General features: G+C 40.4%; 1 protein-coding gene across 1 annotated transcript in view; it reads left to right on the top strand.

Annotated features, from left to right (window-relative positions):
• fstl5 (follistatin-like 5) overlaps positions 1-18,032 on the top strand; it is a gene marked incomplete at both ends in the record, with an annotated part of 147,297 nt that overhangs the window by 117,184 nt on the left and 12,081 nt on the right. The window contains 3 exons of the mRNA XM_083891420.1: positions 5,841-5,867; positions 6,112-6,230; positions 14,419-14,568. Coding sequence (XP_083747546.1) covers positions 5,841-5,867; positions 6,112-6,230; positions 14,419-14,568 — 296 coding nt within the window. The remainder of the gene's footprint in view (positions 1-5,840; positions 5,868-6,111; positions 6,231-14,418; positions 14,569-18,032) is intronic.

Raw genomic sequence — 18,032 nt, 5'->3', positions numbered from 1 at the left:
TGAAACAAAGAGCTGGGGGAGGCAGCTTAAATGAGAGCGTGTTTTTGCAAACTTGGTTTCAAAGGTGCCGGCATCAATATTCAGACACGGTTTCGCAACTTTAATCTCCGATGTCTGTCGATGTTTGTCTCCATATTGTGACAGCACATGTTGTACTGTTGCGGGGGGTTTGATTGTAGTCTCTGTGGCATGTAACTTTTGCAAAGCTCATGAATACCATGAGCACTCTTGACAACCAATCAAACTAAAATGCAAGTTAGTTGCTTAAATTAGGTAGATCAGAAAGCTGGTACCTCTGTGTTCTTGTGTACTTGATGTCCTACTCTGGCATTTTGTTCAATATCTATCGTTTAGTGTTCCATACTTTGCTCCCAGCGTTATGATTCACTGTACGTGACCCTTACATACTGTACATGGGAGTCTTGGAGCTTCAGTGGGCAGAGAAGAAGGTTTACTCAGGCAACGTGTAGAGCATCTCCACTCAGTCGTGATCGGGTATTGAATTTTAAAATCCTATATTTGTGACACACTGTGTGAGATCACTTCTCCAAAACAATTCATATTCGTTGAACACATTTAAAGCTACGACTTTTCTTGACCTTGAATATAGATTTGACTGTCACAACACACAATCTATATATTTTGAATTGAACTCTCCAAAACATGACAAATAATCCTTGATTGGTGTTACTGATGAGTAACTCTTCACCTCCCTCAACATAAAACCCTGGGCGTTTCATGCTCGTAAATCCCCTTTATTGCCCCTTTGATGAACCTTTTACTGTCTGTTTTATAGACTGTGCTATCTTTGCCTCACTCATCTTCACACTGTCCTCATCTCATACTTTATCACATTGTTTCTTCACCAGTATTCGCGATCCAGATGCTCATAAGCTTTTTTGTTTGAATTAACTTAAGAGTCAGATTCAGGGAGGAGAATCTAATCAGTGAGTGGTTGGATCAAAGCCCTGAAATCTCCCTGGGCCTCGATCTCACACGGATGCGAACATCTACTTCACACCGGTGTCTTTTACAAGGCTGTTTTATTCTACGCTCTCTGGCGCATTGTCTGCTCCGTAAACCCCGAATAGAGATCATCCGTGTTTCCGTCAGTGGCGTCCCTCCCATCACAGCAGGCTTTCACACAGTGTTGGACGAACTGTTGGCAACAAGCGGGCTCTAGTGACGCCATCCACGGTGTCAGCTGGCTGTCAACCGAGATTTCATGCTTAGGTTATTTTAACACTCCTCGTATTTTAGTGTGTAAAAATAAAACTGATGTACGTTGGTGATGTCCAGGGTGTGCCTTATGTCAGTTGGGATTGGCTCCAGCTGCCCCGCAACCCTCGTGTGGAGGAGGAATGAATGAATAGCGGATTTATTTCACATAAAAATATAGTATGTATTTATTTTATTTTATTTATGTTATTTAAGCTTTGATGTTTCAAGCTCTCACTCTCTCCAATAAGTTGTACTTTTTCAGGGAAAACTCTCAGGGATTGTTTTTCTTCGAGGATTAAGTCTTTTGAATACTTTCCCCCTGAAGACACGACGCAGCCTTCAGTCCCCCACAGACTTCCCGCTGCTAGCTCTAATTCTAGTGCAGGCAGTTCTGTTTTTATGAAAAAGTTGTGTTGTTTTTTTTTACTCTACCTGACAGTAAATACTACTGCGTGGTTCTTTTCTGTTGAAGTTAGCCCACAGTTGTCAATCATCCCCCAAATACATGCACCAACCACACAGTTTCTAAAAGCAAAAAAAAAAAAAAAATGAAATCACTAGAATTTACTGACTGAAGAATGCATGGTGAATATTTAAAAGCTGGGGGAAAAAAAACTTAATTACTAGTTGAGTTATGCCTGTGTGGTGCAGAACGAGGAGGCACAAAGAATTTAAACAGATATGCAGCGTCACACAAACACTAGAGGGAAACAGAGTCACTATTACACAGCTGCTGAGAATTAGACGTGAAATATGTCCATGTTTTAAAATGACCCTTCGAAAAAAGCGTAATTTTTACATTTTGCAAATGATTCATGAAGCTATATTTTTGTGTTTCTTATTAGCACGCACGAGGTACAAATGAATGCCTTCCTCTTTTTGGATAAAAATGTTAAAAGTAGTGCTGGCCACGTTAACGGTGTCGGCCTTGATGTATGACATGAATGTATGACCGGAAAAAAGATGCACATGTCATGTTTACGTGCCGCACTACAGGAGGAGCAGTACAGGAGTTTACCAGTTAGCTCCTTTGGCACTGGTTAGCGAGAATATAGCTTCATGACAAACTGCACTTCACAGTGTCCGTCAGACAGATCTGACATTTGACAAAGGTCCTGTTCATTTGCAAACAGTCCCAGCTGTCCTCTCCCTCTATATTTGAATATTTTCAATGTCACATTGTCAACCACACGCATTCTGATTGGCTAGATTGTCTTATCAGTCTTCAGCGATGCGAGACCTCACATTGACTGGATATTATGTTAACATAAATCACACAAAAATACGCGTCCAGTGTGCAAAGGCCTTAAGACCCAAAGCAGGGGGAGGTCCACAGAATCTTAATCCAGGCCTGGACGTGCTGTCAGTGGACGTTGGCAGGTGCATGTAAAATACAGGCTCAGCTCAGAGAATTGCGTGTTTGGTTTTCCTGCGGCTGCAGAGAGAGCATATTTGTTTTGTATCAATACAGATGACGAAGAAGGAAGTTTTTCTTCCCTCCATTTTATTGGTAATTCTCCTGATAACTGGCTACTACAGCAGTGAGTAGGCACTGAGTTTTTTTTTTTTTTTCAGGTTGTCAGTGATAAAGTATTTGTGTACTCTGTGTGTATTTGAAGCAAGACTCAAACACACTGCAGGGTTCCCTTTTTCCAAGAAACCTCTGGGACAAACTGAGGAAAGAGCAGCAAGAAAAATAAAATGTGCACACCCAGCGCCGTCATCCCGTGTTAAATTTTGCATTTGCAACCGCTCTGACCCAATTAGTACACCTATATTATGCATTCGCTGTCTTCTGCCACACGACTACGGTGAACACCACGGGCTGTTTGGCCCACTGTCACAGCAGCGTGCTCTTGTAAACAAATTGAATTTATGTAACCTTGCTGATGGGCGGAACCTCTGAGTCCAGGACGGAGGGGGAAAGCACGGCGCTCCCGAGCCCACAGTGGAAACACAGTTATTACGGCCAGAGAGAGTGAGCTCGCCGCCTACAGTGGCAGCCAGCTTGTTTTGTTATATGGATGATGAAGTTGATGTATGGTCCTCTTGTAGGCGCAGAACAGCGGTGGACTTTCTGCCAAGTGATGAATAGCATCAATACCGTGGGCTATTGGAAAAGACCTGGGCTCACAAGATCTCATCTCAACTCCTCTTTTCCATTTTCCCCCCATTTTCCATTTTTGGCACATCTCAAATAAATTGTATTGTTTTTCTTTATGTTTTGTCCTTTCCCTCGCTTCCTTCCTTCCTTCATTGTCTTTCTATCTTCGGATCCCACTCCTTTTGTGTAACTTTTAATGAGCTAAAAGGTATGAGCGAGTGCACAGGAAACACATGACAAAGCGTTTTGGAAAGATTAAGGCTGACTAACGGCACAGCCGTGTCTAGTTGGCTTTGTCTCCTCCCTTTTCTCTCAGTCTCTCTCGCTCTATGTGCATTTGTCCACCCGAACAAGAGGCTGTGGGAATGAGCTTTGCATTAGAGGTTAGATTAGAATCGGATGTGAATTGGGCAGGAAATTGGATTGTAGAGTGAAAATGCCTTAAAATGGGAGATGTGGTGGAAAGCATGGAGAAGATTGGGGGGACGGAACAAAGGCAGAGAAGGTCACGGTTAAAAAGCCAGTGTGAGAGGAGAGTATTGCTGCCAGTGGGCTGGAGAACAATGCTTATTGAGTGGTGGAATTTTGCAGCCGTACGCACATTTTGTCACCTCTGTGCTTAAACATGTCCACACGGATTACGTATTTGTTCATTTTGGAAGTGGAAAAAGTACTAAAAGTATCACTTTATATCAAATATTCCAGGTGATAAATGTGAGCTTTAGCCAGATTCAACTCTCCATCTGTTTTATTTTTTATAGACATTGGAACTATGGTTTTTAATTTTAGCATGTGTATTACAGACAGAAAATTGAGAGTGACAGTGTCTGCATTCACACGGCATTGAAAAATCATTACATGATAATTGGAGATGACAACAACAAACTCGGCAGTAGTTATTTGTGGTGCTTCAGAGAAAAGTATCCACATCATCATATCTGCTGTCTGTTCCACTTTCAGTGGTCCATGTTTTAGCGCTTCTCCACTGCATATCCTCATTTTTCTTCTCCAGTCGAGACATTTTTGAGAGGGGCTTTTTAGATGTGGTATTGTTCGGTATTTATGATGCTCAGCAGCCAGCTGCTGTCTGCTTGCATCCACATTTTAAAGCAGTATTTTTAACAGTTTGCTGCCCACAAATTAAGTTTGATTTAGTGAATATAGTTACTGCACAATTGTCATGAATCCAGCATATTTGATATCAAATTCACCCAGTCTTTGATTAATTGTTATGGCCAACTGTGACTTAATATAATACATTTCTTACATATGTCACCTTTAAATAAATCATTCTTGTTGACTTGTGCAGAGTAAGCTATCAGTCGTTGCACTTTATTATTTTAATTTAAAGCTAATCTGTTAGTAAGTAAAGCCTGTTACTCTAATTGTATGTCACCATGGTAACAACATAAACATAGTTTTACAGGTAATATATAAATGATAATAGAGTTTTTAAAATAAACTGTACAGGTGCACATGAAAAGGTTGCCCTCTGTTAATGACAATGGCCAAAGTGATAACGATTTATAATGTGTTGTGAAACCACATTATAGACATATTTAGTTGATTAATGTGCAAACATTATAATTTATGAACCTTTTAACCTTTTAACCTTAACAAATATACATTTATAGAGCCTTTAGCTGCAAAGTGATGCAAGCAAGTAATCTAAATGCAGATCTTTGAGTGGAAATGAGCGTAAACCCACTTTTTTCGGTGTACGTCTGTTTGATAAATGAGGGCCAATCAGTGTACATAGCTGCAACCATGTTGTGTCACATGACCTGGGTTAGGACGATCATTTTTTTCACTTAGTGTTCTTCGAGGTTTTTGTAAATACCTTACCCATCTTCTTACCTCATCAGTATTGTATTGTATAAGACATAAAGGTGTCTCCTCTGAGTGCTCAGTGGCTGCTGTGTTTCAGGTGGCTCATTAAAGCACTCAGAGGGTTATGTGGCTTTCATCCCACATTTCATGTCGTTAGCCACCTCCAACTGAATGTAACGAGAAATGACCCATTATAGGGGGTGGTTTTGCCAAAGAAGAAGAAGCATCACTCTAATCGCTCCTAATTAGTTATGATTATCATCTGAGCCTGAGACCTGTGGACTACTCATGTGTGTCTAAGCCAGCTTATCCATAAAACCCGTAATGATGGTGACGGGTGATGATCTGATACCAGATTTTATTAATACAATTTTGCTTCACAGCTCTTCACATGAGTGCGTTTGGGTTACGGCGTCCAAAGATCATAAAGTATTTACTGCAGTTTGTTGACCGCACTCCATTTTCCAGTGTTTGGTATCAAATTATTTCCAAGCAGAGTGCTCCATCGATTGTCTGTTGCAATAGGTGTCAGGAAGACTGTTTCCATCAAACTTTCATGTGCTCTTCTTTCCTCTTTGCTCCAATACGAGTTCATGAGTTTGCTTATTAGCTCTCACAGAGGGGACGCTATTGATTCCCGCATTTATTTTGACCCTTGTTTTCCTCTTTTTTTTCTTCCTCGCAGTGGCAAACATTCTGTGGCGAGAAGAAGGTACGTCTAGACACTGTCTGCTCCTCTATAGCATTCATTAAACTGAGTTAATTGAATTCTTGTAATAGGGTTACTGAACTGTGATGAGAAGGATTAAATGATTTGATGCTTTTTGAAGGAGATAACAGTGTTAAAGGCTTATTTCTGTTGCAAACATTCACACTGGCGTAGAGTCGTGAGCTATTCCAGGTGCGTAACGGAGCTGCTTTTGATTGTGTTTCCTTTTGTTTGGACTCTCCTGCAGGTCTCGGCATTGGCAACATGTTCTATGTGTTCTATGAAGATGGAATTAAAGTCATTCAGCCGGTGGCATGTGAGATACAACGACACATTAAGCCCAGTGAGAAGCTGCTGGCTCTGCAGGTGAGTGTTCAGGAAAGAGGAACTGCTTTTTTTGGTTTTAAAGCAGTGACTCACTATAAAATGTTATTTTTCAGAGTAGAACCCTCATTAATGTAACAGGTAAAACTTGTGTGTGTCCTGCTGTTTCATGTCGACAAATATCTGCTGTGAAAAAAGATCTATTACACCAGGTTTATTCAAGACATACTTGAGCATTACACACACGTACGAGATTGACTAATCTAAAGTTTGCTAATGTATGAGACCAACTTTCAGTCACATCATTCCAATACAAATGTCAAAGATCACAGACATTGACGAGACAAAAACAACAATGCGAGTGCTGCCCTAAGATTTACAGTAATTACGGTTCAACAGGTGCAGATGCATGTATCCTCCCTGCTCACGTAAGTGTTTTAATCATAATTGACCTCTGCCAAGCTTTTAACTCGAAAAGTCACAGACGGATTTGGATGAAATTTTCAGGAAATGTCCGCAATGGGACCGGGAACAACTGATTGGATTTTGGGTGTGATCCCTACACACTATCACTGGTGACAACACTCGCTGTCTGAACCAGGCGCCCCGGCAGGGTGTATTTTGTAACATTTGATTGGAAATAGAGTAGGTTGAAAGGAAGACGGAGACTTGGCCCCAGATATTTGCTCTACACCAGAAGCCCCAAAAGTATTGGACATTGCCCCCCAGAGGCTACTTTATTATTAGATGATAGCTGAAGAGATATTACAGTTATTACAATACCCACATTTAGGCAAAGGCATCAAGCCACAGGGTCAAAATCTGTGAAGCTTCAAATTCCACACTTCTGGATTCATGTAATAACAAGCGATGGTATTAAAAGTAAACTGAAATATTTCACTGATTTCATTTTTTTAGAACGCAGATGATTTACAGAAGTCTGTGTAGTTGAAGTGATGCAGGCACTGTATTTTGGGTTTTTTTAAATCCAAAAATCTGCTTTGAAGTCGTAGACGACTCTATGATGAATCTCATTATAACAAGGGATCAAGTGACTGTGTCGTGAAAGCTGAGACAAAGCCACAGGCAATTATCACCAGACTGTGTCTTTCAGTTAATTTAGTAGCTTTTTTTTTGTGACTACTATTAACCTTGTTTTCCCGTCACAGCAGATGGGGAGGAAAAGTTTCCTGTTTTTAATGTTGTGGTTAATTGAGTCGTGCAAATTTCGAGCTGCATCTGATCTACTCTTGATAAGGTGCATTACACTTGTGAGATGAGTAAATATTGAAAGTACAGTTCTAGTTCCCGAAAAGGTGATGTCGTGTAGCATGTCCCGAAGAAGATCCCATCATTTAATGGCTCCCATCAAAGGGGGTGGATCCAGGATTTCATAAAAACTTTACTTAACTTGGCAATTTGATATAAAAAGTCATTAATATTTCTTAGCTGAACATTATTGCTTGGCCTTGGCAGAGGTTTATACTCTACCGAGTTCTAATTCAAGTATTAATATTACTGAGTGGGTAAGGTTTGGCAGCTGATTTATAAAAAAATAAATAAAAAAACACCTCAAAGCCTATAGGTGGATGCTGCAGAATAAGACCTTTTTATTATTTTGGATATACTGTATGTTGCGCAGTCTAACAGTTGCCTGCCAGGTTTGTTCTCACCACCACAAAGTGTAATAATTCAAGACATTATTTGGATTATTCTGAAGTAAAGTTGTAAACTCTAAACAATCAAAGGACGTGCACATCTTCCTCGCCCAGGTGTTGTCTATAAACTATAGATTTATACCTGTCAGAGACTCATTACACTGTTGAATGCTCCCCCTTTAAATTTCCTGTTTTTATTACAGCTGAATATTTTGCCAAAAAAACAAATGGCGTAATAAAACGAAAATGTTATGAGGAACTTTTTAAAAAGTGCTGTGAGTCCTTGGCAGACCTGCATCAAAACCTTAACATTCTGCACTGTGAGGTGAAACGTGTGAACTTCTGTGACTGGAAAGAGTAGTGTGTATTTTCAAATGAGAAAATGTGTGATTGATTGTGTTATTTATTTTTTCGCCGGCCTGGTGTCTGGCTCAGTAATACCTCCTGAAATCAATCATTACCAGTCAATAGAGTTTATACTGGGAAGAATTAGCACAGACTCTTAGTCATAGAGTTGTACTTGCACATTTTAAAAAGGACTGCCTCAAACCAATTAATACTGTATGTGCTGACACACGATGAACAGTGATGTCATTGTCTTGGCCATTTTGAGGCACAGTGGTCGATTTAGAGACGGGTCACATGGGCAGTCATCCAGGGAGGCACCTTGCTCCCGGGCAGCATCGGGAAACACACAGTGGAAATAGAAGGCTGGACTCCTGTGATCTAGTTTCCAATTGCTCATTGGTGCAGCACATCAATGAGTGCGAGTCGGTTAACCTCATTATAACTTTGGTGTGGCTTCTGCCTGCTCAGGAGATCTCTGAAGCAAAAACTGATAATGTAGTGGCAGGTCCAAAAGATGGTGCCGTGGTGAGGTTTGACATAAATAAAATATTTCAAATCCTATTCAAGTACAAAAACAAGTGCACAAGTGGGAAGCCCCACCAGGTCAATGGTAGCCCTGAGCAAGGTACCTGATCGTATTTGTTAATTGGACACTCTGAATCAGGGGTCTAAAGCACAAATGACCTGCAGGCTAATAAGCAGCTACTCTGATGAGGAGGGGGCCGGTCAAGTGAAAAACTTGAAATAACTGATCATGTTCTATCATGATATTGCAATATTCATGGTGATATTTCAAAGTATTATTAAGTTTTAATATGAAGCCGTATATAGTCTTAAGTTAAAAAATAACCAACAACAATGCATTTATGATGCAAAATGCATCTGTTAATGACAACCAGACTCAGTGGTGATAGAAATAACACATTTTAAGGCCATAACGGACATAAGGAAGTTTTACTGTCATTGTGCTTCCACAACAAAATTTAGTTTGTAACTTTGCTTCAAGAAACATATTAAAAACATAAAATACAAATATATGGACACAAACTGTATAAAATGACAGCAATACATTATATGAAAATAGGTAAATTATATAAATATAGATGGATAAAATATATAGATAAGAGCAGCATCTGTATAAATAATGCAGATATTAAAATTACAAATAATTTTCACTTTATATTATGTGGTGGGCTGCATGAAATCGATTGGGGCTCCACAAGATTGAGACCTCTGTCACCAGGGTCACATCAGTTCTAACCATGGATGAATGGGCGGGGTGCAGTATAAAAATATTTGCCAAATTAAATATGCAGATCATCCGCTGTGGCGACCCCTAGGGGTAGCTAAATAAATAAATGAATGCATAATTATTGCATTTTTAAAAGATTTGAGAAACAAATGTTTTTGTTGTAACCTCAAAAAACTAATACAATACATTATTGAATCACTTTATGCCAGGCTTTATTAATTGATTTATCCATAAACTGCCAACTGTTTCACTAAGTTTACTGGCAGGTTGCTCACATTGTCTGCTGGTGGAGCCACAGTAGGGCCGTGTTTAGTCCCAGCCACGGTTATCAAATCCAATTCAATTTGTATTCTATACAGATGAGATTTGACAGTTCACGTCCAAAAACCAATGTCTTGTGTCTGACTTTCATGTAAACACGACGGCTGTCTCAAACAGCACACACACACACAAAGATACCTTCCTGCATGCCTACTCAGTATTGGAACAGGTGATAGGTCAGAAATGTAAAAAAAAAAAAAAAAATGCAGCATATTTCTGGGTGAGATTTATCTGTAGAGGACACCGCTCTCCTTCATTGCTATTCTGCCTATGCAGGTCAATGCTTAGTGAATGTGTGTAGGCTAAAAAGCTGCATGAATCCTGATCTGACTGTTGTCTCTCATGTCACGTGGTGGCCACAGCCTGGATTTATAAACTGTATATCTGAACTAGGACCACATACAGGAAGTCTGACTGACACATATCAAATGTCTGCTCTGCGTCCAAACAGCCCTGACATAATCTGATCTGAGTCACGTCAGCATGGTAACCTGAACATAGCATTGAATTGTGGGCTGTAGAAACAAGTCAAAAGCTAAAATTCTCAATAGAGCTGAGGTGGGTCTTTTGGTTAAATAATTTAAACATCTTTCATATATCCTGCTCTTTTTGTTCATAAAAATATTTCTTCGTGCAGGTTTTAAAATAGTTGATAATCACATGGTTCTTTTTATTTAACACTTTATATTAAGGAACACATATTCACCATTAACTAGGTGCTTACTAACATATATAGTATACAAGTAACATACTAGCCCTTTATTAGTAATCATTAAGCACATATTAACATGTTATTCTGCCTCTATATGAATTAAGATTTTCCTACACAAGGTGTTAATATGTGCTTAATATTTACTATTTAAGGTCTAGTATGCTACTTGTATGCATATTAGTAAGCACCTAGTTAATGGTGAATATGTGTTCCCGAATCTATAGTGTCACCAACCTTTATTTAACCAGATAAAAGACCCATTTAGATTAAAACCTCTTTCTTGGCCAGGAAGAAAGGCAACAGCACACGTCATAGTTAATAAAAAAACAGGGAGATAATGGTTACAAAAACAAACATTGAAATATAAAATTGCAGGAATTATGGTCTTTGGATCAGTGCTGTGGCAAACAGTGGCCAACTCCCTTTACTGAGAGACCAGTAAAGTGTCACCTCTCAGACAGTGGAGTCCTTCCACCCAGCCTCCCTCACTGAAACACCATTTATCACCGGAACTCTCTGGCAGCAGAATATTCAAAGCGACTCTCTGACAGATACCGCTTAGATTTACACGTGTTCTTGAAGACGGTTCCCACTGAGCTGCTTTTCATCCAGGAGGTCCTGCACTGATTGGATGGCTGTTGCACATAATGCAGTGCCATAAATGCACAACAATCAGCCGAGCGTTCCTCCGTGAGGTGTGTTTGTATTAGGATATCAATCACCGCCGAGTGCTCTGCTGCCAGTTCCAGTGCTGTCTCAGGGGATTGCTGCGTGAAGGCCGCTCCCAACATGGCGCTCATGTTTTCTACGTGGCAAAGAAGCATTGATTGATTTGTTTATAGTAATGGCACCAGTGATCCATTACCCTTAACTACCATGAAGAGTGTTTAACTGTGATACACACAGTGTCGCGGATAACACTTTGATGTCCAATTGTTGAAAAGTCTATTTGGGAAATATCTTCATTTCACTTCCCTCTGCAGCAGCAAAAAAGAAATCTAAAGTGCCCTAAAGGGACATAATCAACAGTTCATTGCTCTTGTTCTCACTTATTTTTACCTGACACTATCAGCCGAATCTCTTGATTTTCTTTTTCAGAAAAGTTCTTTGTGGTGATGAACAAGGTCAAAGTCTGTGAATATTAAGCATTTCATCTGAAATACCCCCTCTCCTCTTCACTAAAAATGTGCTCTGCATGATCAGACTGCAATCAAATGTGACTTGACAGTGCGACGAAGTGCAGCTTTAATGAGTATAGAGAGAATGGTAATGGTCAGTGGTAACCTGTCGTGACTTCAGCCACAGGAATCTGAACTTCCATTTTCAATCGTCGAGCTTTGCGATTTGATACAGTTATATTACTGCTCGGCATAGCTCAGGTTTACACAGTATCAATCACGTTGTTTTCCAGTACTTTATAGTACCTCCTTAACGTGAGTGGGGTCGTCTTATCCACGGTTGCATGAAACTGTTGTGACGTTTTTTACAAGACACAAACTAGCGACAAGTGTTTTTGTTTTGTTTTTAAAGCATCAGGTACTATCTCTAATGGAAAAGCAAACAAAAACGAGTAGAGTCGTATGGTGGAAAAGAGTCACAAGTGTCCATTAGATGATACCGGCTGTCAATCATGCTGGTTGCTGAGTTGCCATCTAATGTCCATTGAGTATTTACCCTTTTCCTGGTTGGCTTCAGGGGGGAACAGTTTATACAAAGTCTATGGTCTGGACACATTCTTACCACCTTAAACAAAAGTAAAAATGTAGTTGTGTTGTTAACTGCATGGGCAAATATACACACTTGTGTTCTGCTCATCCAAATAAGCAAACTAGCAGTTATGAATAAACCATATACAGATAGGGGACCGACTGAAAAGCAAGGAAACAACAACAATGCAGGTTCATGAATTGCTTACATTTTGTTGTTTGCTGTATTTTTTAAACGTAACCAGATATAAATGTCATTCGGTGAAAATCTAATCGAGATGTGTGTGACTAGTGTAAAAGCAGTTTGACATTGGCATAATAATGCCACCCAGTTCAAAACAGCTGTCCTTTCAGTGGCATATTCCAAACATCTGTCCATGGAAAGGCTTCTATTATGTACCTTAATTACTTTTGCCCCACTAATAGAGACCGATCACGAGGCAGAGACCTGATCGAAACCTATCGACCTCATCCACAAGGTCATATCTGTCCTAGAAAGACACATCGAAGTGTTCAAGTGAACGACATTTAAGTGTGACCTGTGTAAAGAAACGTTTACGCAACAACGTGTTAACCCAGATGAGTTTGGTTCATTAATCCAACTCGGTCTCCATGTTTTTGTGTCCGGTTCTCGTTTGTATTTGCATCACAAGAAAAATGTGTTTTTCCGTTTGGCACCTTAATAATACAGGAGATCTACAGAAGTGTGGGTCGAATAGTAAAACACTGTGACTTGCATCACGTTGCATGTTGTTTGCAAGTTTGAATTGAGAGCTTAGATAAACACCTTGAGGGAACAGAACTGTGGTGTGCTGCTACTTTGCCTTAACATTCCTCTTTTTGACACTTTGGGTGTTGCTGCTTTACTGTTTTTCAGCAAATTTCTTCCCCACAGATGGCTGATGCTCCGTCTCAAATATATTAACTCTACAAATCATCCAGCAGCTTAACTGGGGAATATCAGAATCCTCATATTTCTCGGCAGCACTGTTTTAAATGTCATCATCCACATTGGCAACAGTAAAGAGACGAAATCCTTCATGGAAAATACTTCACCGTAGTATTTTATAAAGTATCTGTTTGTAATTGTTGTTATTGTATTGTACTGAAAAATCCTGCATACTCTTTTATATCAAGCAGTCTGTATCTAATGTAAATTGTTTGCACGTTACGCACCCACATACATACAGACATATGCAACACACACAAACAACACCGCCTCCATTCACACCCTCCGCTGGGCGTCAGAAGTTCGATTTCTCACCTCTTAAAAGGTGCAATAAGTAAGACTTTTACAGCAATATAACACAAAATGACCACAGCGTGGGTCTGCCGGGATTTCATATGGTTCAGTAGCACTGACTCACCGATGACTTCAGCGAGTGCAGATATCTCTGGCTTATGAAACGGACTTCTCTCTAACCAGTTTTGGATCGAAAAACACTGACAGATGATGCGCCACCGCGACACACTGCAGATGCAGCGAATTATAAAACCTGTCACAGGGCCAAAAAAGGCCAAAGTACCGTCATTGTTTTAAAATTAAGCACTTTAACCTGCCTCTAGAGAGAAAATAAAGAGGGCAGGGATGAGCTGCTTACTGCAGCAGAGACGAGATAAATCCTGCCAGTGTTTTCGCCCCCCACCCCCACGATCCTTTACATAGTTCAGCGAAGTTCATCCATTACCTAATGTCCTTCCAACTAAAAGACATTGGCCTGTGGGAAGGCACCTGTCACAGGCTGCCTCTGTGGTTGTAAATACAGTGCAGGAGAAAGAGTCCTTCCCGCCACGCAGGAGCCCTTCATTCATCCTTACTGGCCAGCAGCTCCCTAAATCATCCTACAGAGCCTGGAACAGACGCCTGGGCACAGCCTGTAGGCTTCCAGGGCCAGGAAGGGGGTGAGAAGGGATGAAGAGCTCCATAGACAGAAGGGTGATAAAGGTTCCTGTTGGTCAGGAAGGGCCAGCACTGCCAAGACTGGCAGCTGAACATCCGTAGATTTTTTTCCGTGGGATACGTGCAAACAAAATGGCAGCAGCTAGGGTGATTTAATTTATCCAAGTTGCCAAGATAAGACGCATCACATTATCACAGGTGATAGGACCGCGAGTAGTAAGCAACAACCGGTAATGACTGGAAGAAGATAATTGTTTTTTAACGAGCTGCATTTCCTTGTGATAAAGAAACAAAAACAAAAAAACACTTAATTGTTTCTTTTGTTTTTCTCAGGAGGAGGTGTGTCCAACCTCACCGGGAGATCTGGTCCAGAGGTGCGTGTGGTCATCGGCGGTCAACGTCAAGGACAAGTTCATTTACGCGACACAGCCGACCCTGAATCGAGTGCTCATCGTTGACATCCAGTCTCAGAAGGCTGTCCAGGTAATTTTCAGGCTAAAATTGAAAACATTTGAAAAAAAAAAAAGAAAAGTTACTTTTTCTTCTGTTGTGCATTTGTAAGAACCCAAAACTCTGTCTCCATCTGTACAAACAACCTCAAGGTTGCAAGAGGCAATAGTTTTGTTCCATTCTCTGTTTTCAGCAAAGTGTGAAACCAAAATGAGTGTCCAGAGTTGGAAGTTGAAGGCGACACTTTTATTGTGATAAATATTTGTTAAACAGACATTTTTTTGACCATGATAAAATACATTATCCTTCATCCAGGAAAAAAATATTGTAGTTTTGTGCTGAATGCTCCAGCTTTTACCCAAATTCAACTTTTTGGAAGCATGTTTTTTTTACTTAAGATTATGTCTGGACTTAAAATATTCTACTTGAGTAATAATTTATTAGGATATAAATACACCAGAGAGAGTGCTCTGGTGTTTCTCTCACCAACACTGGTGAGCTTCAAATGTTGGCAGGAGGCTGAATAAATCACAACACTTTTGACAGTTGACTCCGACCGGCTCTCGCGTCGGTAATGTGGGCAACGATCTGCGCTTTCATATGTGGAACAGTTAAAGACCCGGCGTGAGGAAGAAATTGGTGAGCCACATAAGGTCGAGAAGGATTGGCACATCACCGACTGCAAGGATAGTAAGCAACCCGAAACATGAGGAAGCGCTTTGAATCACTTGGTTGCTTGGCAACGGGCGCACAATACGGCTGAGTGATGTAAAGAGATACTGACATTCTTTACACTGTGGATGTCTGACAATCTTAATTAAAGGCTGATTTAAAGCATCTATGAGGCTGCCATTCAGAACCTTCTCTGATGCACTCACATTGAATAGTTCCTGCCAACAGTGAGCAGTAAAGTGAGATTTCAGACATTCCGTCTAATTGTGTTATCACCAACAGATGTGCAGCCATACAACTGTCATTTTCAGATCTATTAAATGAGGTGTGCATATTGAATTGAATATATGAATGTGCATTTGCACTCTACATTATTAATTGGACTCCTACATTCAGCCTAAGACTATGCTGCTGCTTCCACTGCATTCATCTTGTTTTAGACCATAAGCGTAGGCTGCAGAATCAAATCAGAAATGTGTTTGCTGGTACCTTGTCCAGGATTTTGCAGACCACAAAACAAGACAAAACAAATAACATCAAAGCCTTAAAGCCTCACATGAAATGAAGAACATCGCAGGGATCCAGACCAAAAAGACAAGCAGAGAAAAACAAAATAAGTTCTTGTTTTGGTTACTTTGTTTCCAGCACTCGCTAACAATCTTTACTCGCAGTTTATTCGTATACGACAGAGGTGTCAAACTGCTGTCGAGCTCATTTTCTACACTTGTACCTTTAGACGAGACAACACCGCAGTTGTCTGCATTTAGCACTGTTTTTTCTACAGTGATCGCAGATTATATAAATCACTTAGTAAACTTCAAGAATTATGTTGGGTTTTTGCAAGACTGAAACTCCTGTATTTTGAGCAGGTGAAAAGAAGAGTGTCGAAATTAGCAGATTGCACCTGTTATTCTAACATGTTAGATATGTTTAATCAACACGTCCTGTCTCGACTTCCAGCTGGTAGCTCCAGATTGTGGACACGACTCAAGCTGACATTCAACATTGCTCCCAATTACAGGTTTCAAATATTGTTTTATTATTTATTTAGTTGAGATCATCTAAAAGTTTATTTGTAATTTTTTTTTAAAGAATTTAGATCAGACAACGGATGATTTTGGCTCTGCTCTGTTTCACCGAAGTCAAAGTGCCACATTTCAGCTCCAACATCCACATCTTTGACCTTGAGTTGAGCTGCTGACCTCTGACATGACCAGAGTCATACAAACTGAACCTGTCAAGACTTCCACTTAACCTCTACATCATTGTGGTGAGCGAGTAACCCTGACACTCACCTCTCCATGGACACTGTAAACCCGGCTACTTCGCAGAGATATTGTTACATGTGACAAGTGCTGCAGTTCCCTTCACAGATGGTGCTGGAGACGATCCGCTGCCACCTCGCAGCACCATTTTGCTTTCCTGAGAAAGGTTTCATTTGTGCGGATCAGGCTCAGGAAATGACACGATTCCCACATGACACCATTCAGCACATTTTCCGTGAGCAGCATTCAGTTAAATCATCAGTGGTTGTTTGGCTGATACAGGGGGCATCCATTTCCTGCAGGGTTTTTCTAAAAACCATTGGCTCTTACTTTTACATATAGATGTGTTGTGAAAAAATCTTGTTTTCTGGCATGTTTGTATCACAGGAGAAACTGGGGATGAACTCCAATATAGGGACCTTTTATGGCTTGATAAGAATCATGAGAAAGTATTAGCATACTGTGATCTGTAGATCTTTCACTGATCTGTTGAACTAACTGTCATCCAGCTTAGATGTTTCTACCTTTTCTCACTGGTAGTGTGAACGCTAACGGAAAAAAAGCCCCACAGGTTGGGAAGTTTTCAGGGGAGCCCCCTGGTGGCTGTTTACGGCTTCTAAGCCTCTCAGGAACCCACCATCAAGAAGACTGTTGTCCCATAGCCCGTCACAAGCTCATTGAAGGTTTAGCTTCATTGCATTATATTATATTAGCAGTTGATTATTAACCACCTGATCCCATTTCTCATTTCAGAAAAAAGGTATTCTCTTTGTTGCTTTTTTGAAAATGACTCATTGAAATATTAATATGCCTAACATCCATGAAACGCTGTTAATGAGTAAATGAATATTGAAACTCACCAATTAAATATTTGCTTGCAGTAGTGCTGGACACGTTAACGACTTCAACGTTAGCATGCCGCGTTTCCATGCCGACTGACCGGAAAAAGATGCGTGTGATGTCATGTTTACGTGCCGCGGCACCGGAGTCCAGGCACCGTTTACCACTTAGCTGCGTTAGCGCCTACAGTCGGACTGGAGCAGTCTGTTTATTAAACGGAAATAGAAGCACTACAAATAACCAGCGTACCTGTGTACTGTGTATGTGTGCCTCTGTTTTTAAAGTTTAGCGTTACTTTACCGACTCATTTTAACAATTGTCAGTCACGTAAACATGACGTCACGCGGATACCTAACATTGTAAGGGTTAGGGTTAGTAACGTTGACGCCAGGCACTAATTGGAAAACTTTTTAAATGTGTAGGTTGTTGAAAAAAGTGCACACACTTTTTTTTTTCTTTTTTTTCCCGTGCGTCATCTCTTGACAGATCCTCTGTGGTAGCTGAAGTTACAAGAGCATATTGGGAGGATTTTAGTCATATTCCTCAGCCAGAAAGAAGATGATAGTCAGGAGGAAAAAAGAACAACATGAACACCTGTTTTCTCCTATGACTACATGCTCAGAGATTAGTGGGGATTCAACAGAAATGTTCATCTTTTTTTTGTCCTCCCGAGAACCTCTGAAGAGCTGTTCACTCTCTCAGTGAAACAATATATACTTT

This window comes from Microchirus variegatus, assembly GCF_963457635.1.
Source record: "Microchirus variegatus genome assembly, chromosome: 6".
Taxonomy (NCBI): Eukaryota; Metazoa; Chordata; class Actinopteri; order Pleuronectiformes; family Soleidae; genus Microchirus; species Microchirus variegatus.
The sequence above is the reverse complement of the archived record's forward strand: the minus strand, read 5'-3'. Positions and strand labels throughout refer to the sequence as shown.